The sequence below is a fragment of the Brachypodium distachyon genome, chromosome 1 (assembly GCF_000005505.3).
Source record: "Brachypodium distachyon strain Bd21 chromosome 1, Brachypodium_distachyon_v3.0, whole genome shotgun sequence".
Classification (NCBI taxonomy): Eukaryota; Viridiplantae; Streptophyta; class Magnoliopsida; order Poales; family Poaceae; genus Brachypodium; species Brachypodium distachyon.
The window spans coordinates 74,608,637-74,635,544 of NC_016131.3; the positions used below are offsets into that span (position 1 = coordinate 74,608,637).

Genomic DNA, 26,908 nt, shown 5'->3' on the forward strand with positions numbered 1-26,908 from the left:
GAAAATGCCAGGACGCCCGTGAACATGAAGGATTTAGCATCCATCCAAATTAAGGGGCTAGCTAGATAGCACAACAATGCAAAAGGCCAAAGCTGCGAGCGTCGCAGGCAGGCAGCTAGCTAGGCACGGGCGCCGGAAGTGCTTTTGTTCCATCTAACTGTGCCCCGCGGCCGCTCGTGAACGAGAATTTCTGCTGGCTAGCTAACTGTACCTCTTTGCGTCTACAAGTTAATTTTCGAAAGGAAAAAGGAGAGGAAACTTGCATAACATGCATATCTCGCCCGCGCGCGGAATAATCCAAAGTTTATTAATATGGTATAATATTGCATCGGTCACAGGGCAGAGAATGAATGTACGTACTAGGCGAACTATGTACGAATGATACGATGGACACGACACGCACCGGCCGGACGTCACAGGCGACGTCTCGATCACATTAATCGATCAACAACGCACATGATGCATCATTCAATTCCATACAGATGAGGAATGAATCTAGATCAGTCGAACTGGATGATGGAGCTGTAGATGGCGTTGGGCTCCCAGTCGGCGGGGATGACCTGGTCCGCCACGAGCGTCTGGCCGGACTCGTTGGTGATCCGCAGCGAGAACGGGCCGTGCATGGGCCGCCGCGTGTCCATCCGCCAGATGGACCCCCACGACTCCTTCATGGGCACCCACTGCCCCGTGGGCTCCCCGCTGCCGTCCGGCGTGGACTCCATGATGTCCACCTGGTCCACGTCACCGTCGCCGTTCTCGTACTCCACCAGGATCGCCATGTAGTACGGGTTCGAACCGTGCTCCACGTGGAACGTCACCGTCAGCCCCGGGTACTGGCACGCCACCCTGCAATATATGTATGTATTGTACGTCATCCATCCATCATCTTGCTCCAATCTCTTAATCTCTTGTGTGTGGCTATCTATCCATGGCTGTGTCACGAGCTGCTACAAACCAAGAAACCAAGTGCGTGTATAAACGCCGGGAGGGACGGTTTGTTGGTTTCTGGTATTTCGAGATCGAGAATGACACGCATGTGGCACTAGCTAGCTAGCAGAATCCTTTTGGGGTCCCATATCTGCATTTTAGCTGGATGGCCTGATACGTTAAAAGTTGTTGTCACGACATGGCGACGATGGCAGTTATCTTGCCCCATCTACCTACCTTAGCCACTAGTAGCGGTTTGTTGGTTTTCGTACCGGCCGTTGCAGGGCAGACTGCTGAGGAAGGAACCGAACCGACGGTGGAGAATTGAAGCTAGCTGGCTGGCTACCAGAAATGGCTGATCGATCGACCAGGGTGCTACTAATTAATTAAGTTGGATGGATGCAAGGATGACAGTGCTGATCGAGGCAGTACCTCTTGAACTGCATGTCGATGATGCCGGCGTGTCGGAGCTCGTCGTTGCGCTGGTCTTTCGCCATGGCGCCGAATGCCGTGCCGCTGAGGTCGAAGTGGAAGCGGGAGACCGGGTAGTAGTTCATGTCCGTGATGATCACCGTCTCCGGCACCCCCGAGCACGCCGGGTGCATACGCGACAGGCACCTTATCTGCGTTTCCAACACAAGAATCCAATTCAGAATTTCAGACTCCAGGCCAGGCTAGGCTGGCTCTCTAGCCGTAGGAAGAAGAGGACACGCGAAATTAACGGACGTAGAGACAGACCAGATGATGCACGCGTCTCGTGACCGTGAATACCATGAGTAGTAGCTAGCAACAAAAAGGTTTGGTTGTAACCTGGTAGCAGGAGCCGCAGCCTTTGCCGTCCTTGAAGAGCGGCTCGTTGCCGCAGGATGTCATGGCGGAGAACGGGGGCAGGTTCACGTCCTTGAAACCGCAGGCCCCGCCATTGTCGTCGGGGCCGGCGCCGTTGGGCGCGCCGTACCACGTCGCCCTCGCGTCCATCCACCCCTCGTCGCCGGCGCCGGGCGAGCTAGAATTGGAGGAACCGTTCGTCGCAACAGGGGGAGGGATGATGGTAGCCGGAGGAGCAGGAAGAGGAGATGGCGCGTGGGGTTTGGGAGGAGAGTGGTGCGTCTTCTTGCTCCCGCTGCCGTGCTTGGCCTTGGCTGCGCAGGAGACGCCATGGAATGCCAGGAGGAGGCAGAGCAACAGAGCTGCAGAAACAGAGGAGGAGGATGAGGATGCCATGGCTGACTGTCTCTGGCTGAATTGCTGGTGGATGCCGGCGGGAGATTGGCGATGGCTGGTATTTATAGGGCATCGAACGGGTCGTGACGCATGTATAATTGGGCATGATTTGTGGTGCGAAGGAAGAAAGCAGACGACGGCACGGCTAAAGCGAATACCGTGGGCCGGATGGGTCGGATGGTTCACATGTTTGTGGATGCACTCGGATCGTCACGAGCCTGCATTACTGTTGCTACATTCCCCCTCAACAAAATAAAAATAAAAATACTGTTGCTACATTCTTCCGTCCCAAATTTCAAGTGCTCCGTGTCGATCCAAAACTAACACGTACTATGTTCGTTTCTGCTGCTTCTGCTCCACGTTGCGCATGCACACATATGCATGCTGCCACACGGGCGCGCGCACGCCGTGGAAAAACAACCAAGGCGCCTCTCTCCGTCTGTCTGTTTCTCTGTCGCTGCTTCTCAACTGGCCTCTGTTTCTTGTTTTAGTACTTGACTGTATTATCTGTATGCAGGTGGTCATGGTCATGGATGGTTACTGCATAATCTCAGATTAAATACTTGTCAAATGTGGGTGGGTTACGCGCGAGGCATGTCTAAATCTAGCTTGCTGCCACCCCTAGACATTTAGCCTGTTGTGCTGCATGGTGCACCGGCGGCCGGTGCCTGCATACACAAAACCGCTTGTCTTCGGTTCCTACCAATGGGCTGCAGCTAAATACCGGACCGAATACACATCAACATCGAGAATAACAAAACAATCAGATTTATTTATTTTTGAGGGAAAAACAAACAATCAGATGTACTCACAACGGTCTCGGTCTCGTCGCGGTCCAGTTCATCGGCTCGGAAAGCATCGCTATATGCGAAGATGATCTTCCAGATCTGAGCATGCCGGTTGTTCGACTCTTTTTCCGGCAAGGCGGCGGAGGACGAGGGTGGACGACGATTCGGCAAGGCATAAGTTTCTCCAAGAATGGAATTATTATTTCACTTCTCGCTGGATACTTTGTGCAAAGTCGCTTGACAAGCATGTTTGTCTCGTGTCGTGATCATGCGTGTAATAATCTTTATAATCCGGTTGTCTAATGAAACATATGGGTATACTTAAAAAAAAAGTAGATATTGGGTTCTAACACAATGTCCTCCCCGGTAACGGCCCCATCCATACAGACGGCACCGGGCCGGCTCAAATGGCAAGTTCTTCAGGAGGCGGTGGTGCCTACGTACCTGGGTCGGCCCACCTGAAATTCAGGCATCTATCACAATTCAGCTACCACTACCAGGATATGGGCCTCCAATTGTTGAGCAATCTGGCCAGCCCACGTTTACGGGCCTCAAACAGGCCACCGGCTGATTCCGTCCAAGCAGTCAAGCCCGTGTGTATGGGCCTCAAGCTGCCTGCCTTAGCTATTAGCAGTACGGTCTTAAAGTAATCCGGCCCAGCGAAAGGAAAAAAGAAGAAAAAATCAGGGCTTTGGCGGGAGATGGATGGGTCGATGGCGGGAAGTCAAAGACGGTCGCTTTCTCGAGTCTCTGCTTGGGAAATTAAGGGTCCCACCACGGCCACATGCACTCTCTGACAGTGTCTGAATCTGTAGCTGGAGTAGTTTCCGTCTCTCGAGTGTCGAGTGAGTGAGTACTTGAAGAAGGTGGCGACCAAAGTAAAGTCCAAACCGAACCACCACGTTGCCCGGCCTGACAGCAGCGCCTAGCATTGCATGCATCCATGTGCTGTAAAATACATACATATCGAATCAAATCGATCCCAAAATAAGTAAGCAGATCACCGTCGCATCGCGTCGTGGCCTCCGTAGCAAAGCTAGCTAGCTAGGAACATCTGTTCATTCTCGATGGATCCATCACTTTCAACTTCCCCATCAACAAGACTATATACATAGTCCCCGTCAGAAAAGAAGAATTAAGGTATAGGCATGCATATATATAGCCAAATATATGCATCGATCATCTGTATAGTATTTTAATTTCTTCTTCTAGTTGGAGTTAAGAAGAAGTAGACGAAGATGAATTGAAAAAAGTGGTCGATGGAGAGCCGTTTAATCGTTTCCTAGTTAGCTGTCGCATATATGCATCGCTAGCTAATGGCCAGCACCGTTACACATAGATGGTGCTATTCCACGCGCTAGAGCTAGCTGGTAGGGAGAGTAGTTTGATTTTTGATGCCCTCCATGCATGTACGCGCTAACCGTAAAAGGCTCTTTTCGCAGGTGTAGACCGAGGCATGATTAGGCCGCGTAGCATCTTTGCTTTGTGTAAAGATACATCCCCAGCAAAATTAAGTAACTTGACGTCGGCTATGTAAAGATACATAGACCCTTGTCGTGGTATTTCATCGATCGGGCGACATAGGTCGATCCATCGACTCGGGCACTAATTGATTAATTAAGAGAGAAGAACAACTATTTTTGGATCCGTCGGTGTACGTAGCAGGCATGCATGTGATTTGGTGATCAACGCAGCGCCTGTGCACATGCACGGCCTCACCCGGCCATGTTAGCTAGTGTAGCCACCGATTGCGTGCAGTATTAAGAGCACCGCGCGTACATATACTTACACACGTCTTTGATTAATTTGATCTCCCTCTTAATTATTAATTTCCTTGCATGTGCACGCTAACACCTCTTTCTTTCTTTCTTTCTTTCTTTCTTTCTTTCTTTCTTTCCATCTACATATCTTCCTTTTCTTCTTTTCCGCCGTTTCACGTCAATACACGCATGTATGCATGTGGCTATGAGTTTGCATCATGCGTGCTGATGGCGCCCAAGAAAAATATCCATGCGTATTTCCGGCCGTACCCCATTTCCAGTTCCATGCATGCATGTATTCATCGACCATATATATCTGCTCTTTATATAATCAGGTGTTTGTTGTGCTTCCAGTACTCCTTCCGGCGCATGCATGTACATCACACACACACACGCACGCACAAAGACAGCTAGCTAGCTGTACACATGTACAGTTGAGATCGATCGATAATGACACGCTTCCCTTTGCCGATTCAGTCCTGATGAGACTCCTGTACATATATACTAGCAGTAATCAGTTGAGTTTGTGTACGCGTACGTACGTACGGATCGACACCTAGCGGCTGGCGCATGTATATCGCATCCATCGATTAGGATAACAAACTGAGATAGAAGATGTGTAGTACGGAGTATTAATTAACAGCCGTACAAGGACAATAACTCCTGGTTGCATCGATGTACGTGTGTTAAGTTAAGCTTGCCGTTGTCAGGCAGAAGCTAGCCCCTGTCAGTGTTCTGCTATTTCTACTAAACTAATCACCTGATTACAGGACCCATCGATATCACATCATCACCCGGTAAGTCATTAGTTCACCGTGGAACTCTGGCTGAAGCTAGCTGCAAGCCTGCAAGCACCCACCCACAGATTACAGATTAGAATGTGAACATGTTTTCGATCGTTTGGGAAAAACAAAGAGAGTGAGTGTGGGGGTGCTCATGTCAGTGTTCGATTGGCGCGCCTAGCTAAGGGCATAGCCGGTTAAGGCCATGCTCATGCATGTCTGCGTGTATCTAGGCTAGCCATGTGCACCCCAACATGCCACGTTCTCCTCTGCCTGCTGCCTCTCTTTCTTTCTTTCCCTGCACTGCATCCTGCATCACACCACTACTACAACTATATTCTAGTGTACCCCTCTGGCTGCAGCCTCAGCAAGTCCTCCTCCAAGTGTACCCGTAGTCCAGTAGCAGCGGTACGGTACAGGCCAGTTATAAATTGGGGTGCCCACCAAAGAGGAGCTCCTCATCAACACACACCAAACCAAACAGATCCAACTAGCTACAGAGTGCGAGCAAAGCCAGTGAGGGAGTGAACAAGCTAGATGGCCAAGCATCTCTCGCTCCTGCTGGTGGCGGCGCCGCCGCTGCTAATGCTGCTCCTGTTCTCCTCCGTCTACGGCTCCAGCGCCGGCGGAGGGCCGAACCTGAACGCCAGCGCCGTGTCCTTCGGCCAGTCGGGCGTCGCCAGGGCCACCTGGTACGGCGCCCCCAACGGCGCCGGCCCTTACGACAACGGTATGTACCTCACTCTTTTTCCCCTTCTTCTTCAGACAGATCTTGGGCAGTAGTAGGAGTAGTACATTTGGTTGCTGTAGCTAGAAGTAGCTTTGCTTTTGCTTGCCGGGCTGGCTGGGTTTTAGCTACTCCAAATGGAACGGGCAATGAGAGGTGAAATCTTGCAGGCGGCGCTTGCGGGTTCAAGAACGTGAACAAGTACCCGTTCATGGCCATGACCTCCTGCGGCAACCAGCCCCTCTTCAAGGACGGCAAGGGATGCGGCGCATGCTACAAGGTAGTCCCCTCCTACTGCACTATTCTCCACTACTGTTGGTAGCACTAATCTTCTTCTTAAGTGACCACTTAAGTCTTCCTAGTATTCCAAAATGCCATATACTTAAGTGACCACTTGGTCAAAGCCAGCAGTACTAGCTAGTTGAGCTGATTACTTGATTATAGTTGGCCCATATACTTGGCTCGACCGGGGCACGAGTAGCCGTGCCAGTGTCCGGCCGTCCGGGGACCCTGCAAGCTAGCTGCAACGGCACGTTTTCCGTGACAGTGCCCGGCACGGCTCCCCATGCAACGGACCTGCCATGTGTTGTTGGCGCAATATCAAATTACAACTCTGCCCTCCCTCCCTGAACAATGTTTGTGTTTGCAGATCAAGTGCACGAAGCACAAGGCGTGCTCCGGGCGGACGGAGACGGTGGTGATCACGGACATGAACTACTACCCGGTGGCGCCCTACCACTTCGACCTCAGCGGCACCGCCTTCGGCAAGCTCGCCAAGCCCGGCCGCAACGACGAGCTCAGACACGCCGGCATCATCGACATCCAGTTCACCAGGTACTTACTTTTAACTGTTACCATGTGTGCCGCCGACAGTCTTCTGCCTTGCCTTCAGACAACCCACCAAGAAGCCTGTCTCAAGCTAGACTTGACTTGACCCCGGCACATGCCTAAACTGTGCATCCATCTGCTTCACTCTGCCGCCTGTCTGTAATGTACCAATGTAATGTAAACAAACACACAAAGCAAACAACATCCGTCTTCTCCTGCCCATCATTACCACTAGCTAGTACTAACATGAAAAGATTCCCCCAAAAGCTACCAAGAATGATTCTAACACTAGATCAAAGCATAGTATAATACAATCAAGATGCATCAGCTAGTAGCAAAGCTAGATCTTCTTCAGCCAGCAGCTAGAGTAACAAACTGAATCTGAATGCAGGGTGCCGTGCGAGTTCCCGGGGCTCAAGGTGGGCTTCCACGTGGAGGAGGGCTCCAACGCGGTGTACATGGCGATCCTGGTGGAGTACGAGAACGGCGACGGCGACGTGGTACAAGTAGACCTCATGGAGTCCGGCCGCGGCGGCGGCCGGTGGACGAGGATGAAGGAGTCGTGGGGCTCCATCTGGCGCCTCGACTCCAACCACAGGCTCCAGGCGCCATTCTCGCTGCGCATCCGCAACGAGTCCGGCAAGACGCTCGTCGCCCGCAATGTCATCCCCTCCAACTGGCGCCCCAACACCTTCTACCGCTCCATCGTCCAGTACAGCTAGAATGCTAGATCCTCCTGCAGAGCTCCATTGATGGATTAGTATCCGGTATCCCCATTGGTTCATTCCGAGCTAGCTCTGGTTCATTTGGCGGCAGTTGCAGTTGCAGTGGTGCTATTGGGGTTTGATTAATTGTAATTCTGAAGTTACATTTTGTATTTGTGGGAATAAGAGGAGGCAAGCGTAGGAAATCCCAGATGAAAAAAGTATATGGGGTTTCCTACGCTCTCCCGCCCACTCTCCATCTTGTTCTCTGCTACTACTAGTTGTATTAATTTGGTCTTGTTTCAGAGTTTCGTGTCGATGCAATGCAGCTGCAGTTGCAATTTATGTAACTGCATGCTGTATCCATGATCCATTTACTGCTGCATGTGAAATCATGCATTATCCATTATGTGTATCAGACTGGGCAGGGCGTATGTATAAATTAATGTTGGCGGATCGAATTCAGCTCCGGTTCACGGGCTACTGCTGCATCTGTTCCGAATCATGCATTTCTTTTTGTTCTTTTCTTCCCGGGACTTGGAAGTCGTTGAAATCAACAAAGACTGCGAAAATCTGTAGCACCATTGCAGTAAAGTGCAGGCAGGCAGGCGTTGGTGCTACTGACTGACTGACAAAGTCGTTCATGGTAGATACTAGTACTCCATGTCCATGGAGAATATAGGAGTAGATGGTCCAGTCAAAAGGTTGTGTTTCAGTTTCGGACTAAGGTGCACCTAGCTAGCAATGGTGTTTGCTGTAACTGCAATGCAATTGCAGAGCAGCTTACTGCTGCTAGGTTCGACTTTTTCTGTCTGTAAAGGCGCCCTTGCTGCTATTCCCCATGGTACCTTGATTGATTCCTATATATCTTCGTGCCGGCACCTGCATAGATAGATAGAACTACACAGCTCTCTTCGGCTTCAACGATCAAGGCAAAAGCTTTAATCTCGAGCGCTTGTACTATTTCATTTACTTGTGGGCTCCGATCCAAATAATGAGATTATACGCATCAAGCAGCAAGTTTACGAGAGAGAAAGGAAAGGCAAAAAAAGAAGTCTGATGAGAGATCTCTCGACTGTTGGTTCCTGCAGAGAATTGAGACTACATGTTCTCCAGAGTGATCTCTAGATTTGCACATTAATAACAGTTCGAGTTGGCCTTTGTCTTGTGTACCAACAACTCCCACGATGCATCCATGTGTGTGTTTCTTCTTCGTTGTGATCTGACGGGATCGATCGAGAGCCCGGCCGGGAACAAAGGTGAGATGGTTATAGTCGCTGTGTTTATATAAGAACATGGATGGATGGACGCGGCCGATCCAATATCGTTTTCCAATGGATCGATCACAGAGCATCCATGCTAGCTAGAACTAGAATAGCTGCATAAGTGTATTTCTCTCTGAACGCTTGCATCCCTCAAAATGGTACGTGTACAGCACTACTCCAGCTTTGCTGATAAATTGCTGTCAGTATGGCAAACAGAGGTCGCTGCAGTGCATGGCAATTTGGCAATCCAGGCAAGCACCGCTAGCAGAGCCCTTTTCCAGCCACCTCTAAATCGCTGAATTGATCTGCTGTTACTTTTTACTACGGTTTATTAATCTGCATGTTTGACGGGTGAAGATGAGGCGAGAGGGCCATCGCCCGGTGAAGATGCACATGGTCCCGACGCCACCTGGTTGGGATCATACCCTAAAGGGGCGTATTTGGTTTGTATGAATACTCTTGTGAAGGACTGATTGCATGCGTCTTGTGTGCATACTTACTTTTCCGAACAACCTATTACGGCTTGGTTTGCATGAATACTCTTGTGCATGACTAATCATGTCTTGGGTTGACTGAATTATGTCTTGTGTTGCAGAAACCCCATTTTTAACAAGAGTTCCAGCTCTGGGTGACCGGTTTTGACTTTGGTATATGCCTCGCTGCAGAGGCTAACGTATGAGCAACTCTTGTTGTGGAGCAGCGCGGCCAACTCCCCACGCGATTAGCTTCTGCCCTGTTATGCCTTGGTGTTTCTCTCTTCTTGAGGCGTTGGGTTCATTTTCTCTTTGCTCTGTCAGTTTTCTGCTGACGTGGGTGTGTTCAGTACCCAAACAGAATCAATTTACTTGTGTATTCAAGATTTTCATCAAGACCTGAGGAAAGCAATCATCTCTGAAAGCTCTTGTGGCTATCCATTCCTCTAATAATGCCTGGGCAAAACAACAGGGCAATTCAATTCTAGACAAGAGAGCGAATATATCAAAGATATGTATCCTGGACATATTAGACGATTTAGCTGGGAAGATGCGTCTATTCCAGGCAAAATGAATAGTAAATGCAGAGCAGGAACCAGTTTGAAACAGAAACAACATATAAGCTTCAAATTGGTTATTTTGAGAGGTCAACAATGCAAAACAAACTTCCTGTAGCTTTGGTTTCATTAATGAAATCGGGGGCACTCTTCCTTGAAAAAAAAATCGGGATTCCAAAAGAAACAATGCAAAACAAACATTATTTTTCACGGAGGCAGGTTTGATGCATTCAAAAACCAGAAAGTTTAAATTTAATTTGAAGGAACTGTGTATTTAAATTTGTAAACCAGTTAGTGAACACACCTTGAGATAAAAGTCAGACATCTTCAGCACAATTGGTTATTTTGAGAGGTCAACGGCAGGTTTGTCTTTGTTCTTTTTACCGAAAAAACGCAGAGCTTGTGTCTCGTTAGTAGACAGATAGAAAAAGAGTTACTTACATGCCAAGAATGGCGGACACCCACAGTATACAACACCATCCACTAGAGCTCCAGAGCTGACACAAGGATCGCGCCAAGGCCCTTATAGCCCCGGCCGTGGCCCAGAGCAGGCCTCCTCCTTGATGGTGGCAAGAAGGGTCACAAATCTATCTGTGAGGGCATTGCCGAAGATTGCCGTGTTGCGCTGCTTCCAGGTCCACCAAGCTGTGAGGGAGATCAGCGTTGCGGTACCCTTACGGGCTGCAACAGGGGTGGAGAGGGTGGCTTACAAGGCCACAAGAACAGTGATTGCCCAACATGTGTCTCAAGGGAACAAACAAAATAGCCCGGTTAAGTAAGCTATTTAAGGCTGGGAACAAACAAAATAGCCCGGTTAAGTAAGCTATTTAAGGCTGGGAACAATATAGGATTTGATTCTTTACTTCCTCGTTAGCCTTGTAATATAGGCATGCTCCTGGCAATTTGTAAATAAGTATAATCCATAAACTAGAACAATAATTAGATTTAATTACTTGAGCATGCTTCTTCTACCTTGTCGTGTCGTACTGATCCTACATTAGTAACACAAATCAAATTTACCTGTGTATATTGATTTACCTTAAGCTTTGAGATTTTCTCTTTATAAAGTTTCCAGCCTCAGAAGAGTTAATAATCCCATGGCTGTCAGCACCATACAGTCCTTCCTTGGTTCTACTTTCGTAAGGCTTGCCTTCATCACCTTCCGTAATCTCTTCCTTTAGCACACTTATCTTGTTCTCAGATAGCCCATTTTCAGATTGGTCTTCTCTTCTCTTTCCCACAGATTTCTCCATTTTTTTGCCTCATCCATCATATAAATGCTTGGATCCAATGTATTCCCTTAAGTGAAGACAACGGTCAAGATTAGACATAATTTACACAATAGGTGCATGCTACTAGGAAAAGAAGTTATGGATCTTTTGGCTAGCCTCCCACCCCACCCCCAACAGAACCCATCTTCTGCTGTTTAGTTGTCAGACATAACTAACCCGTTCAAATGCAACAAGTCCTTGAAAGTAAATATGGCACTACAGATCTATACAACAAGTAGAGCTGTGCTTACCGTCAGACTATTCGCATAAAGAAAAAAATTGATAGCTGGCGAAGTTCTGCGGTGCCACAGACGGGCCTAGCGTAAAAAATAAATAGGAACTGGTAGTGCCCTAGACGAGCAATTTCAGCATAAATGTAATGTCACACACACTAAATCTGTGGCAGATGAAGCAACAGCAAGTTATGTAAGATCAGTGACTGATGAATCAACAGCGAATTAAATGCAGTCAGTATATGGTGCAAATACACAATGGAGTGCTCTAACAGCATAAGGCTTCAACAACTCTAAAAGCATCTCAAAATTGACCCTAATATCCAGAAACGATCGAATGAGCAGCAACATAATTGGCAAGCCGGCCAATTTTCACTATATTTTTGTTATCTCTGAAAGCTCAAAATCTAACATCCTCAATTTCGGAAATCGTACCTCAATCAAAGCAAAAAACAAGAAGATGGTGAACCAATGAGTAGTCAGCCTCCAGAATGAGGCATCGGAGCAATTGATTAGCCTCATGTACAAGCATTTGATTACACTGTAAGTTGCAACCATAACCAGGATTGGGGTTAAAACAAAAATCATCCACCAAACTCATTGGTTCATTACGATAAGTTACTACACCGAACTGTCGAAATACAGAAAATTGGTCACAAGCATAATTCCAACTGAATCTTACCCAAAAAAAACTCCCTGCAGTAGTGTTGAGCATTGTGGATACATGATATAATAAATCCAGTCACATGTAGTCATCGTCATCACTATCCAGCATTGCATCTGTGTAACAATACACAAGCTCATGCCCACCCAAGTATCCACCACTCCTGGGATGCACGAGTTCCTTTGCTCGATGACGGCAACCAAGACATGCACCAAAGGCATGACCCTCTTCTTCTTGTTCCACAGGCACAGGCACAGGCGTGCAGAGATAGACATCCTCCTCTGACGCGCAACGAGGCTTGAGCTCGGCGAAGAAAAGGGTCGGCGCCGTGGCGCCGGAGACCCTCACGAGAAAGTTGAAGTGCATGTAATGTTTGAGGAACTCCTGGATGACATTCATATCCGTGACTTGCACAAACTCAAGCTCACTGGGCTGCATATTGATTCGGTTGGCGTAGGATTTGAGCGCGATGAGCAACATATCGCGTTCTCGATCGCGTTGGCGCTGGGCTCGCTCCTCAGGGTTAAGGTACTCGACGCTGGGCTCCATCCGCTTGGCGGCAGCGACCCAGATGGCCCTGAATTCCTTGATGCTCATGGAACATCTTCTGGGGACGGGATCTCCCCCGATCTCCAATCCGCCAACATCGTCACGCTCACCAAGTTTAGGCGTCTCCCCCATGGCCAATCAATCAACTGGAGAAGAAACCAGATAGATCTGAAAGCATCTGGAGATTGGTGATCGATCTAGGCAGGAATCAAGTCAATCCCAAGGCTGCTTGATTGCTTGATTAAACAAAAAGGGCCGGACGGGAAGCTCATTTCGATTCGGACTCCAGCCGGGCCGTTTGATTCAGGCTCCATGTCGAGGGATCAGTGTGCGAATGGCCCAATGTCGACATCGCCAGGCATTCGGAACAGTTCGACCGAGACCCCGCGCAACAGAAGCGATGTTTTCCTTTTCCCCCCTGAGCACCCCGCACGAGGTAGCCCGCGGCGGCGCCCTCCCATCTCTCTGCAGCGGCGTCGCCACCGTCTGGAGCCCCGCGGCCCCTTCCTTCCCCCTTCCCTTCGATTTGACTCTCAACTGCTGCTACTGCAAGTCTGGAACCTAAAGTTCTTGCCGCACTCGTGCTAGCTGTTACCAATATCAAAGGTGTCGACTGGGCATACCAAGATGTTGTGGGTGGTTTGGCTTCTGAAATCACAAGTTGCATATCATCAGTAGCACGACGAGTCATTGGTTCCAAAATCCTCAAGTTAAAGTTGGCAGATGTGTGCTTCTTGTGTGATTCAAACTTACACATTCAGCTAATTCATTCTCTGGCTGGAGCCAATGCAATGCCAAGTATCCCAACTTCTACATCCAAACAAGGCCCTAATGAAATTTATAAAAGATAATGATTTATGGGTTTTCTTGCAACTTTTGTTCAGGCTGGCTAAGATTCGATTTCAAAAGATGTTGCTCATTTCTTTAAGATTCCTCTGACGGACAGTGGGGTCGAGGCGAGGCCGACCAAAAAAAAAAAAGAACGGAGTGGAAAAAAACGAGAAGAAGAAGAATCCACCAAGCGAAAGCGAAGCATCCCGCATTTCTCCATCTCGATCAAGCCAGAGCGGCGCAGCGCACCGAGCACCGCCCCACGACGCCGGGAAGATGACGCAAGACCAGGCCGGGCTCGCCTCCGGCTCCGGGGACCCAGAAACGCCGCCGGAGCGCGCCGCGGGCGAGGGCGCCTCCTCCTCCGCCGCCGGCAGGCTCCCCTCCCGCAACGCCTCCTCCAAGTACGACTTCGTCAAGGTCCGTCCTCCTCCGCCCCTGAACCCGATCGAATTTGCCTCCCCCCCCCTCCTTCTCCACCATTCGAATTCATTCCGTTTCCCCTCTGCTGGACAGGTCAAGGTCTGGCTCGGGGAGAACGCCGACCACTACTACGTCCTCTCCAGGTTCCTCCTCAGTAGGATGCTCACCGTCACCAAGGTCTGTTCACCATGCTGCCCCTGCTCTCTTCCGAATCCGTCTCCCTTCATCATGCCATATGGTTTAATTCGCGCCGTTGAGGTTGCCTATTATGTCAAAAGATTGTTGTTTGGCCTAGGCCTAGCTACTTACTTATAACCGTCACTTGGTTTTGTCCAAGAACTAGAGATTTATAAAACCACCTACAAGCAATGCCAGGTTGTTTCTCTGGGCATTTGGCAATACACACCAATAGTGAAAGAAACACACACGCTAGGCTTCCAACATGGTTTTTCTTATATCAAATATCCACAAAAAAATGATGTAAAGTGGAAGCTAACAATTTTTGGTCATCTTACGCTCCCCATTTTCAGATTCCGAACCATGTTGCCATCAAGATTGCCCTTGAACTCAAGAAGTTGCTCGTCGACAACAGCCTCCTCGATGTGTATGTTCATGCTTCGTCTCAGTTAGTCAGTTATTCTGATTTCCAAACAGAAAACACATGTATGTACTATTACAATATTCCACACTCCTGATTATGATGTCGTGAAAGAATTTTGGATAAAGTAAAAAAATGTTAGGAGGACTGCATTTGTGGATTGGAGGGAGCATTTACAATATAGGAAAGAGATGATCAACCACTTATAGGGGCAGCCTTGCAGGAACAATAATTTTCTTTGCTGATTCTTCCTTATCGTGTCAATAAATATGTATGCTGTAGCATTAATGATGTCTTTCTGGGACTGCCGTTCTCTTTGCCCTTACCATCGTCTTGGCTTTATTTACGCTACTAGTTTTGTAGACTATCCTAATTTCTCTCTCATCAATTCTGGGGATTCGACTTATTTGCTAGCAAATGTTTTATCAATGTGCAGTTCACAGAGTGACTTAGAGGCCAATCTTTTCAAGGTGACTACCTTAGACTTTATTTTTATTGTGCCTGTAGTGTGTGGGTTTGCCGTGTGTTACCTTTTTAACTAAAAAAACACTAGTTCTTTTACAGCTGATGGAGAAACGAGGATACGGAGAGGACTACATTAGTCGGTATAAAATGATGACCAGGTATGTTTTGTAGAGCTTGCTCTATTTCAAACGATATACCTTTTGGGATCTTTATAGAACAGGCTCCCTTTGGCTTCTTTTCAGTGGTTTAATTAAACAGAGCGAATTCATAGTTTAAGGGGCCACCCTTATATTTCTAGAACAGGCACCCTCTGGATTCTTTGAATGGTTAATTATATTTCAAGAAGTTTTACTTCAATTATATTCAGATAGTATGCTTATGCTCTATTTGTCCTATCTAGATTCCATCATCAAAGAGTACCACTAGTAATTTTGGTGTGTGGAACTGCTTGCACTGGAAAATCAACAATTGCTACACAACTTGCTCAAAGGCTCAATTTACCAAATGTTTTACAGGTTTATTTTCTTTTGCCATCGTATTTACCATATTTGTGAGCCATGTTTGCTACCATTGTCATCTTGACTACCACTTCTCATTATAACATGCAGACAGACATGGTCTATGAGTTGTTGCGGACATCAACAGAGTAAGTTTTTTTCTTTCTTGTCTCCACTATCCTTTGTCAAATGATTTGTTTATTGTGCTCTTGGTTCCCCCTTTCCAAAACTTGTTATCCAGGAATAAATATATGTTTTGAACAACACATGCAGTGCCCCACTAACTTCGGTACCTGTGTGGGCTCGCGATTTTAATTCACCTGAAGAACTTATCACAGAATTTTGCAGAGAATGCAGAGTTGTTCGCAAGGGTATGCAGTTTTTTTTTGTGGGACATGGAAGCTGCTTGCTTTGGAGATTATCAGTTGCAGGCATCTGATTGATTTTTTGCTCGATATTCACATTTATTAGGTTTGGCTGGTGATTTGAAGAAAGCAATGAAAGATGGGAAGCCAATTATAATAGAGGTATGTTGTCTTGCATTATATGATTCTCCTGAGAGGAAAAACCCATCTCTATTGGTTTCTCTATTTACTGGTATGCCTGCAGAAGCCTCATGCTTTAAGCGTGCTCCAGTGTGTATTTGCATTTGCACCAGATGGTGACTGCATTAATTCGCTGTTGCTTCATCTATCACTGATCTTACATAACTTTCTGTTGCTTCATCTGTCACAGATTTGGTGTGTGTGATATTGCATTTATACCAAAATTGCTCGTCTGGGGCATAACAACAACCAAGTACTGTTTTTTTTTTCTGTTCTGTTTTTGTGCTACGCCTGTCTGTGGCATGGCAGAACTTCGCTGGCCATCAAATTTGTTTTCTTTGGATGGGAATAATCTGACAGTTCGCAAGCTCTACATGTTGTATAGCTCCGTAGTGCCACATTTACTTTATAGCACCTGTTGTATTTGAACTAGTTAGTTGTGTCTGACAATTAAGCAGCAAAAGATGGGTTCTGTTGGGGGTGGGGCTGTGGGGCGGCAGGCTAGCCAAAAGATCCGTAACACTTTTTTCTAGTAGCATGTCTGACTTGTGTAAATCATGTCTAATCTTGACCAATGTCTTCAATTCAGGGAATACATTTGGATCCAAGTATTTATCTGATGGATGAGGAGAATGCTGACGCTAATTCCAGAATGGAGAAAAAGGCAGAATCTGACAATTCAGCCGTCTCTGTGGAAAATAAAATAGAACACCAATTTGAAAATGGGCTATCTGAGAACAGAATAAGTGTTACAAATGAAGATATTGCAGAAGGTCATAAATTCAAGCCTGAGGAGAGTAGAACCAATGAAGGGCTGTCTGGTGCTGACAGCCACGGGATAAGCTCTTCTGAGGCTAGAGATTCTAAAGAGAAAAATCCCAAAGCTGAAGGTATGTCAAGTTATACAGGTAAATTTGATTTGTGTTACTAATTTAGGATCAGTATGACACAGCAAGGTTGCAGCATGCTCAAGTAAATCTAATTCTTGTTCTAGTCTTGGATTATACATATTTACAAATTACTAGTGAGGAAGTAAAGAATCAAATCCTACATGGTTCCCAGCCTTAAATACCTTACTCAACAGGACTATTTCATTAGTTCCATGACACGCATGTTGAGAAATCACTGTTCTTGTTGCCTTGTAGGCAATGGACATAAAGATTTGGACCAACAGAAGAACACCACCACCAAGAAAGACAAACCTGCTGCTGAGCCGATAATTGTTCCAATTGTGTTGAGGATGTCCGATTTTGATCACAAGGTGTGTTCTCTAACTGGCTGACCTCTCAAAATAACCAATTTGAAGGCCTGCATATTTTTCTTTTTTCAAACTGGTTCCTGCTCTGAAATTATGAAGCTGAAATTATACACTTTGCCTGGAATAGATGCATCTTCCCAGCTCGATCTTCTAATATGTCCAGGATATTCATTCTCTTGTCTACAATTGCTCTGTTTTTTGTGCAGGCATTATTAGAGGAATGGATAGCCACTAGAGCTCTCAGAGATAATTGCCTTCCTCAGGTATTCATGAAAAGCTCAAATACACAAGTAAATCTTGTTTGGGTACTGTCATGTAAAACCATACAGTATAAGCATGGTTGTTGCAAGTGATATTAAATGGTTAGTAGTCATCATTAAAACTTGAAAAGAGTTCTTCACAATGTCTACGTGCCAACTAATATCAGGCTGGACATGAGGAAAGCATGCTTTCTTTCTTTTTTTTATCAAACCTCAATCAAGTGTTTGATATCTTTCTAACTATGAATGCGTATGTAGGTCATGGATATTTTTTGTGTCGCTATCGTATATAGTCATTTCAGCACCTATCACCGAATCATACAGTTACTACTCATAATCATCTAGCTCTGTCATAGATATTCTATAGGGCATAAGAATCCAGATATTAAAACACTATGGAAAATGGTGCATTATGCTTTTCCCTATACAAATTGAGTCACCTCATTTCATGAAATGTGAGTTGACAAGAGACAATACCTACACCTTGGCATTCCCAATTTAGTTTTAGCATTATGTTGATGCCTAATATGAATGTATGAACTATCACGTGATGTTATGCCTACCCTTTTCTTTTGAAAAAAAAACCTGCAGGTTAGTTTGCTCGTTTGAGTTGTATCTGACTCTTAGTTGATGTTGTTCAGGATCATCGAAAGCTTATAAACAACCTCAAACTTATTCAGGACTATCTTTGCTCTTTTGAGTCGCAGGTAATTTTTTTCCTTCATTAGTCAAAAGCACAAAATCTTCTCCATGACAAGTTATTTGCACATTAAAAGCATGGAGTCTGCTAGCCATATCTTACATTTCAGCTGCTTTACTCAAGGGTCATGTTCGTTATCATATTGAATACAATCTTATCTAGTTTAGTGGTTCCTCTCTAACTTGTTGTTTAAATCTGATCAGGGATTGACTGTTGTTGACATTTCAGCAAACTCATTTCCTCAAACATTAGATTGGCTTCATGGCTATCTTCTTCAGGTACCTGAAAAAAATGGCAATCCTGCTGCTATATCTCCATTTCAGCCATTTTTCTGTAATTTCCTGAAAATAATTCAGTTGATAACTCTATTATGTCTGAATGGATACATATTCGTTGGTTCAGACACTAATATAGAATACTGTTATAAGAAAGACCTGATTCCTTCAAATCGCTAAAAATGCCAGTGCTACCTAGTGATAACATAACTGTGGAGAATAGGTCCTGAAAGTGTTATGTACTCCCTCCGTTCCTAAATACTTGTCGCTGGGGAGTAGCTGATATAAACGCACTATAGTATCATACTTTAGGTCAGATTTCCATATGTGCCAATATGTAGTGGTAATCAGTGTTGCACTTGTTTTTTCTTAACTTGGGATTGCCGTCTTTTTCTTGACAGTGCATCGAGCGTGGTCTTCTGGCTGCATGTTCAGAAAATCCCAAGCAAGGGGGAAAAAGCCAATTGACATGACAGTGCCTAGATGACAGGTATCTGTTGTTTCACTTTAACAGAAGGCATATTCTTCAAACTATTTTGTTTGCCATTATCTGATCTACAGACTGATGGATGTGAGACAACATTGAATATTTGTTTGCTAGAGTCTCCCTTCAATATAGTGCACGTTCTTTAAAAACTAGGAAAAGCTGTATCAACGCACCTTGTCAGTAACTGTTGCAATCTGGCACCCTATTTTATATCAGGAAGATGGTGCAAATTGAAATTCTGGATCTCCCTTATCGACTGCTCACCACCACAGAACTTGACGGAGTCACTGGTGATTAGGAAAAGTTATGCAAATATACAAAATATATTTTGTATTGAGGTTTTTGTTGTCTAATGTGTATCAAGTAAAATAGGCTATAAAGATCTTCCCTTGAAAAAAAAGAGAGGTTATGATCACAAACACCATCTAATGTTTCACTTGGCCACATGTCATTCTCATTAGATGTTGTTTCGCAAGTTATAGCTCTTTGAGATATTTTATTTATTTAAATAGAATGCGGCCAATCTCAGAGATTGTGTGGCTGTTGAGTGCTCATAAGGTTATTTCATCTGTTGGTGCAGCGCAAATAGCTTGCATGTAAGCACCTGACAAAAAATTTACAGTGACTATTCTTGTGTTGCAGATTTTCAGAGCCCTTGTGGGATTTAGATGGTTATTTATGTATTTAGAATCCTGGCAGCACCAAAAGGTATGTTTTGGATTTTCCGTATTTGAACTACTGATTACCTTACCAGGTTACTGCGTGAACTAACTTTTGGGTGATGGTTGCAGTCCCTGTAAACAGAAAGGCTAGGATGATTCCGGAGCTCAGCATGGTGTCTCTTCGCATGCATTTTTTTTCCTCTTATTTTCTGGTGTAATATGTATTACCTTTCCAGATCAACGGTTATTTGCCTTGGATACAATAGATTATCCTCTTTGAAGTGTGGTACCTTTCATTTGTGTTGTAATATTTAGCAACTTGTGCAACACACGGCCTGGCAGATGTGTGTGGCAGATTGTAGAGCTAGAACAGGTTGCAAACCTAGTTGTCAAAATAATGTTTCTATTTCTTGCAAAAAAAATGAAAGGAAAACTCCCAAGACAATACCATTGTTACCCAGTACCCACAATGCCACATGCTAAATAGTTCAGGCTGTCAGAAAATTGTCGAAATCTAAGTGAGATGACAGTATATAATAACAAAAGGTATGCAATATAAAAGTCTTAGCTTAAGTGGTGGCTGGGCTGGCTGTGATACACGACCGGTACGGTCAGAGTTTAGACAATACCGTTGGTACCCACAATGCCACATGCAAAATACTTCAGTCTGTCAGATAATTGTCCAAATCTAGGTGAGAGGACAGTATAATAACAAAAGGTATGCAATGTAAAAGTCCTAGCTTAAGTGTGTGACATCCACATTTCATTCATCTCATCTCAATCACATCAAAGTTTCCATGAAATCTCAGCATCCAACATAACAACCAAAATATCACCATCCTATTACCGGTTGCACTGTACTAGTTTTTGTAGGAGAGACTTGGAATTTTAACCTGGCACTGCACGAATTGCAAAACTCAACTGAGACGACCTACCCATGGATACCTTTCAACCGTGTGATTAGAATCTCTCATCTCACCTCCTATCCTGGACATTCCTATGATGCAAAATTGCTTCTTCACTTTATGCAGAAGCTGACACGGACCTAGAGACAGACATACAGACAAGCAGACAGAAACAACTCTCTACACCATTGATATTACCCTTCTCTGATATGTGCAGTTAGACTGACTAATTACCAATCAAAGGCCTCCCCCCTGGGACCTCCAGCTTGATATCGCACTCAGAAGAGACTGGTTAGACACAATTGTCTTGTTAGGCAGCAGTGCTTTTGTCACGGGCGACACATCGTGCTCGCACAGCCACATCAGAATTGCGTTGCGCTCGTACGTGTGTCCATCCGCAGCAATGCATGGGTCCTGCATCACCGTCTACACCGAACATACAAACTATGTATGATGAACACAACACAACACATACGTTGACCATTATTGTTGTATTGCACCTTACCTTGAGTATTGGGCACAAGAAGTGGCTGGGTGGCCCTAGCCCTGGCACGACCTGCACTGGCCCCGATGCCACAATCGCAATACCCTTCAGCCGTTCAAGCTCTACTGACACCATATTCTTGAGGTCAGGCCTGTTCTTGCTTCGCATTTCCAAACAGCTTAGGCCTAGCTGAGCTAGATCGTGTGCTTCTTTTGCGGGCCAATTCCCTGCGCCCTCATCCAACACATCCATAAGCTGGTCATCTTCCACTGCTCGCTCCACTAGTTCAGGTAATCCAATTGGTGACCTTGCCGTCAGCAGCTGAAGGATCACCATGCCAAGCGCGTACGTGTCAGACTTCACTGACACTTGCCCAGTCCTGTGGTACTCTGGGTCTATGTAAAACATAGTGCCTGCCAGACCAGTTTTCTTGTACATTGTACCACTGGACGAAGAATCCTTCAATGGGACTAGTGTTGACAGGCCCACATCACCAATCTTGCTGACTAGATCGCGGTCGAGGAGGACGTTTTCAGGTTTAAGGTCACGGTGGATGATTGGGTTGGGCTTTGTGCTGTGCAGGAACACAAGGGCTGACACAATTTCCCAGGCAATGCGGAAGCGGTGAAACCATGGGATTGATGGTGTGCCATTTTTGCATTGCAGCCTGTCGGCAAGGCTGCCATTCTCCATGTACTCGTACACCAAGCAGCCCCTGTCCGGACAGGCACCGAGGAGCATCAACAAGTGTGGGTGGCGTATCCTGCCCAGAACCTCAAGCTGCAGAAATAGCACTTGCTTAAACTTTTGAACATGATCACTTGACAATAAAAATAGTACACACATGGACTAGTTCTATAATAAATGCTATGAACTACGCACAGACAGTAACAGCCAGCATTCGGCAAGAAATATGGTGGCATTACAGTATCTATCTGATATTAGACATGTTTCTTGCAAAAAAACAAAAAGGAGGACATGTCACATTCTCCAGATGGTACACAGTTTCACTAAATTATGAAACATTGATTAAAATACAGTGTTGCCTAACAAAATTGTTTAGTAGAAGCACAAAATTCAGGCAATACCTCTTGGTTGAAATGCTTGGTACTGGATCTGTCATCAGAATGGAGGACCTTTATTGCTACATCTAAGTGATTGAGATGGCCCTTGTATACCGTTCCATTAGATCCAGCTCCGATCTTGCGTGATTCTGAGAATGATGATGTAGCGTTATCAATCTCCTCCCAGGTGAACGTCGAGTACGAGTTGCCATGAAGTACAAAGAGCTCCTCCAACCTCGACTTCTGATCAGCGACCTTTGATGCCTTTATTAGCAGCCTATTTTTCTGCATAACCTCTGCTCTTACAAGATCCTTAACATGGGTGACTACCTCCTCTGTGGCACATCTACGGGCCTTCTCTTCCTGTACTTCATCATTGGCCTTATCCACCCTGGACTGTATCTCTCTTAACTGAGCTTTCCCTTCCACGCGCTTTGCGGCTAATTCGACCACCTGACATCAACAAGGGACAGAGGTAAGATGATTTAAACATCGTGCTGAATTGGTAATCTGTTTTAGTGTTTATATAGCAGCTATACCACTGAACTTGCCTGGCGAGATGCATCGGCAGACTCATCCTGGACGAGTTTGTGTGCCCCCTGTACATGTCTCAGTTCTAGCCTCAGCTTTTCGAGCTCTATATTAACATCATCCTGTGTTGGAACAGGTTATCAGGTCTGAGCAGACTGAGTATGCAATCACCAAAATATGCCATATTTCTTTCACCTTCTTTTCCAGAATAACAGTTAATTAGCCTAATTAAGGCATGCATCTATTCAAGAACAAGTTGCATGTAAATGTCCAATTCACTAAATAATTGAAAGCACACACTGTCAACGGGATTGGAGGAAAAAAAAAGTAATTGAAAGCACACATGCCATATTTCTTTCACCTTCTTTTCCAGAACAACAGTCAATTAGCCTAATTAAGGCATGCATCTATTCAAGAACAACAAGTTGCACCTGTCCAATTCATTAAGTAATTGAAAGCATACATTGTCAACGGGATTGGAGGAAAACAAAGTATGGCGCAAAGTTGGAAAAGAAAAATCGGGGAATTTTTTAGTATATTAACTGGATTATCTGGAGGGAAATCAAACCAGAAGCTTTTGGTTGGACGTCTAAATACAGTTTTCAGTGAAGAGATGCATGTCATTTAAATTCTGCCAATAACCTAAGAAATTGAACAACTAACCTTAGTTTCTGAAAGCATTAATCCCCGCAGTGAACTTCCTTGTGTTGGCGCCTTGTTGGAAGCCCGCAGTCTACTTGATATAGAACTTTCACTATCAGTGCATGAGGTAATTCTTCTGTCCTTGTCAGCATATACTGATGCAGATCCACTGATATAATCATATAGAGTAAATGAGCGATTACGTTCGGCAGATGAACTACTTTTGAGGTTCTCTGATGCCAAGTTGGAGCTTGGCAGACTTAGCAAACCAAGCAGAGTTCGTGCTGAACTGTCGCTCAAATCTGATGAGACAAGGTAACAAGTAACGTTCAGATGGTGAGAAGAGAAAATAAGAAACCCCAATTTGACATTGTTTTTCAGATGAAACTTTTGAGCCAAGTATTAGAAACAATAACAGGCTTATGTCTTCTTGCAAGTTTGCTATAGTTTTACATTTCCAGTAGGAAGGAGAAATGTGCAGGAATCAAGGATGCACAAATGGTGAGAAGGGAAAAATAAGAAACTCCAATTTGACATTGCGTTTAAGATTAAACTTTTCAGCCAAGTATTAGAAACAATAACGGCCTTATGTCTTCTTGCCAGCTTGCTACAGTTTTACTACATTTCCAGTAGGAAGGACAGATGGGCAGGAATCAAGGATGAACAACAAAAAGGGAGAAATATTTGGTCTTAGCTTGACAACAGGGGATGCCTTACCTGATCTCAGGGACATTTCGCCTGAAAACGCTTGGCTGTCGGAACTCCTACAAGAAGACGTTTCACTTCCTAGTCCAGGGGAATAAACTGAAGATAATCCATCCTTTGAAACAATATATGTAGTGCAAAAGCTGGGGATACTCTTGCAAATCTTGGATGATGCCTTATTTCCACTGGACTTCCTACAAGAAACAAATGTCATCCGATGATCAACAGAAGCATGTACATTGTTATTAATCGTGACACGAATCAGTACAGTAAAGTACAGGTATGAGCACCACATACCTAGTGAAGGCACTCCTGCTGGTAGGGTTACCGACGACGAGGACCCGTATCTTGTACTGAGTGACAAGATTGGAAATGGTATCCGCCACATCATCACCCTTAACAAGCAGTACTTCAACTTCAACCTGAGTCCAGCAAATAAATAAACACAACCAACAACAGAAGATGAGTTGATTCATCGACTGAGTCCAGAATAGGAAACGTACTTGTTGTTAAGGTTGGAGGGGAAAAGGCAAGTCAATCAAAACGAACCTTGTTCTCATCACACATTTTTCTGTAAGGGAGTAGCATTTCTTGCGCCTGAACATGCACTTCCTTGGCATAGGCCTCGGCAATGTCGGGGCGTACTTCATCGATCGGGATGTAGTTCCCCACTGAAGCCAAGCGAACGTTTCAGAGAGTAAGTAAGAACTACTCCCTCCGTTCCATAATTCTTGTCTCAAAGTTGCTCAAAAATGGATGTATCTATTCATAAAAAGTGTCTAGATACATGTAAGATTTCGACAAGAATTATGGAACGGCGGGAGTAGATTGGAAGAAATCGAAGGCGAGTTGGAAGAAAGGGGGTTGTAGGCAGCATACGTGGTGTAGGTACAGCGAGGACTGGGGTGAGGACATGGATGAGCTTGAAGATAGGGGCGGGCTTGTCCTTGCCGTTGGCGAACTTGGCGAGAGCCCATCGGAAGACGTAGGTGCTGGATTTGGAACCGCCGAGCGCCAATCCGACAGTGAGCGGCGCATCCGCTGATCCAGCCCCCTCTCCCTCCTCTTGGATGGCCATCGATCGATCAATCAATCAACCACAAGCCTGTTTCTTCATCAACAACGATAAGAAAGAGGGGAGAATCCATCAGCGACGTACGGGAGAAGACATGGATGAAATTACCAGTGGGATTGCGGCTAGCAAGAGAATATAAGCACGAGGGTTCGTTCCTCTCCGTCGTGTTCGCTCGCTCCGCCGCGCGCGGGCGGCGCCTCCGCTCCCTAGCTAGGCTAACTATCTCTCTCTCCCGCGGGCGAGCATTGGCGGGCGCGCGGACTGGGATTGGGATGCGGCGAGAGAAGGGAGATAAGAAGCGCTAGGGTTCGTGCTCCGACGTTGGCTCTCGCGCGCGGTTGCAGGCGAGCAGTGGTGCGCGCGCGCACTGGGTTGTAGGCTAGTGGAGTGGGTCTGGTGCGAATGAGTAGTATAGAGGATGGAGGAGAGCTTACCCGTGCTGTGGAGGGCAGTGCCGTCGTGCAGTGCTTCTTCTGTTCCGCCGGCGAGGAGAGGAGGAAGAAGAAGAGAAGGTGCTCTACGCCTTCGGCGCGGCGGTTAAGGAAGAAGAAAGCGGGCCAAGAGAAGAGACACCAACGGAATGGAGGGGAACGAACCCTTGTGCATAATTGGTCTCATCACTGGTGGTGGTGGCCTGGTGGGCTTCTTCTTTTGCTCGTGGTCCTGGGCTGAGCTGGATTCGGCCCACCCACTGCTTTGCTTTGTAGATCCAATCCTCGATGGCCATGTCGGTGCTCTCTCTAAAAAAAAAACAGAAAAAAAACAGTCCCACCCAAAAGCAAAACTGGTGCCCTTTCATATACGCTACATTTACATGTGAGACAGCTTCGTCTTCTACCATCACCCATATTCCATTAGCACTTGCTTTACAAAGGCATCTTTTGTTATTCTGCAAAATTCTTTATTTCCATTCCAAATGTCAACTTACGCAGTTACTTATAGCTAGTTTACATACTGCATACATGAGCACTGTTATTGAACTTACAGAGTTTGTATGTGCCCCAAAAATTGCAATCATGTGCCAACCAAAATCATATACAGGAAATTCATATGACATCCACATTTCATTCATCTCATCTCAAATCACATCAAAGTTTCCGTGCAAATCTAAGCATCCAACATGCCAACCAAAATTTCGTCATCCTATTATCTCAATTGTGAGAGAATTCCATATTTACCATTGAGAATTTGCCCATATGTCCAAATGCCACCGAGAATTTACCTGTTCCAAATATGACATTCAAATTTTACATGGGGTACAAATATGCCACTACCGTTAGTTGACCGCTAGTTGACCGTTAAGTCAATTTCATATTGACCGAAATATGCCTGGTCCACAGGTCAGAAAAAACAAAAAGAAACAAGAAAACTAAAATATCCTCTCGGTCTCTTCTCCGTCTCTCTCCACAAATTATGATGAGTTTTAGTATATTAACATGCTGAATTTATTATGAATCTTGTGATGTTAATTAAAATCAAAGGCAAGTGATATTGAAATTTTACAATTTTTCATGCTAAAATCATTATTGCTGAAACGTACTCCGAAATGGTATTATGGGCATCCTAAAAAGCTTGAAAAGCTAAGTTTTCTAAAATGAGTAATTTGTTGTAAACAGAACATCAACATATTACATAGGGGCAAAATTGTCTTTTCATCTTTTACCTAGCGGTCAACTAACGGTAGTGGCATATTTGTACCCCATATAAAATTTGAGTGGCATATTTGGAACAGGTAAATTCTCGATGGCA

At 45.5% G+C, this 26,908-nt stretch overlaps 5 protein-coding genes across 15 annotated transcripts; 2 read left to right on the forward strand and 3 right to left on the reverse strand.

Moving 5' to 3' along the window:
- Positions 1–273: 273 nt before the first annotated feature.
- Positions 274–2,281, reverse strand: LOC100841884 (expansin-B7). The gene is made up of 3 exons (XM_010231045.3): positions 1,738–2,281; positions 1,360–1,550; positions 274–846 (listed from the first exon to the last, which is right to left on the reverse strand). Exons 1-3 carry the CDS (start codon positions 2,149–2,151, stop codon positions 501–503), a joined length of 951 nt encoding a protein of 316 aa, XP_010229347.1. The 5' UTR covers positions 2,152–2,281; the 3' UTR covers positions 274–500.
- Positions 2,282–5,873: 3,592 nt separating this feature from the next.
- On the forward strand, positions 5,874–8,201 carry LOC100841576 (expansin-B4). Its single transcript, XM_003558982.4, has 4 exons — positions 5,874–6,211; positions 6,379–6,488; positions 6,858–7,042; positions 7,428–8,201. The coding sequence occupies exons 1-4, from the start codon at positions 6,019–6,021 to the stop codon at positions 7,756–7,758; spliced, it is 819 nt and encodes a 272-aa protein (XP_003559030.1). The 5' UTR covers positions 5,874–6,018; the 3' UTR covers positions 7,759–8,201.
- Positions 8,202–12,007: 3,806 nt separating this feature from the next.
- On the reverse strand, positions 12,008–13,704 carry LOC112269772. The gene is made up of 2 exons (XM_024456861.1): positions 13,506–13,704; positions 12,008–13,400 (listed from the first exon to the last, which is right to left on the reverse strand). Exon 2 carries the CDS (start codon positions 12,882–12,884, stop codon positions 12,282–12,284), a length of 603 nt encoding a protein of 200 aa, XP_024312629.1. The 5' UTR covers positions 12,885–13,400; positions 13,506–13,704; the 3' UTR covers positions 12,008–12,281.
- Positions 13,705–13,736: 32 nt separating this feature from the next.
- On the forward strand, positions 13,737–20,198 carry LOC100838264. Of its 4 annotated transcripts, none has more exons than XM_024456859.1 (17): positions 13,737–14,003; positions 14,100–14,183; positions 14,537–14,610; positions 15,041–15,074; positions 15,169–15,227; positions 15,470–15,584; positions 15,678–15,715; positions 15,840–15,937; positions 16,038–16,093; positions 16,701–17,019; positions 17,257–17,372; positions 17,576–17,632; positions 18,271–18,336; positions 18,533–18,607; positions 19,006–19,094; positions 19,714–19,799; positions 19,883–20,198. In XM_024456859.1, exons 1-15 carry the CDS (start codon positions 13,860–13,862, stop codon positions 19,075–19,077), a joined length of 1,407 nt encoding a protein of 468 aa, XP_024312627.1. In that variant the 5' UTR covers positions 13,737–13,859; the 3' UTR covers positions 19,078–19,094; positions 19,714–19,799; positions 19,883–20,198. The 4 variants fall into 4 exon arrangements, with proteins under 4 accessions (XP_024312627.1, XP_024312628.1, XP_024312626.1 ...); XM_024456858.1 differs by having other exon boundaries at positions 13,739–14,003; positions 19,734–19,799; XM_014897544.2 differs by having other exon boundaries at positions 13,745–14,003; positions 16,701–17,001; positions 19,734–19,799.
- LOC100838561 (U-box domain-containing protein 35) lies at positions 18,331–25,751 on the reverse strand. Of its 8 annotated transcripts, XR_002961746.1 has the most exons (11): positions 25,594–25,751; positions 24,964–25,189; positions 24,634–24,755; positions 24,382–24,506; positions 24,097–24,278; positions 23,401–23,681; positions 22,746–22,859; positions 22,231–22,659; positions 21,164–21,922; positions 19,265–19,378; positions 18,555–18,670 (listed from the first exon to the last, which is right to left on the reverse strand). XR_002961746.1 is itself a non-coding variant. In XM_024456855.1 (10 exons), exons 2-10 carry the CDS (start codon positions 25,160–25,162, stop codon positions 18,578–18,580), a joined length of 2,304 nt encoding a protein of 767 aa, XP_024312623.1. In that variant the 5' UTR covers positions 25,163–25,189; positions 25,594–25,751; the 3' UTR covers positions 18,331–18,577. The 8 variants fall into 8 exon arrangements, 7 of the variants coding, with proteins under 7 accessions (XP_024312623.1, XP_024312624.1, XP_010229349.1 ...); XM_024456855.1 differs by lacking the exon at positions 19,265–19,378 and having other exon boundaries at positions 18,331–18,670; XM_024456856.1 differs by lacking the exon at positions 18,555–18,670 and having other exon boundaries at positions 19,103–19,378.
- Positions 25,752–26,908: the final 1,157 nt, after the last annotated feature.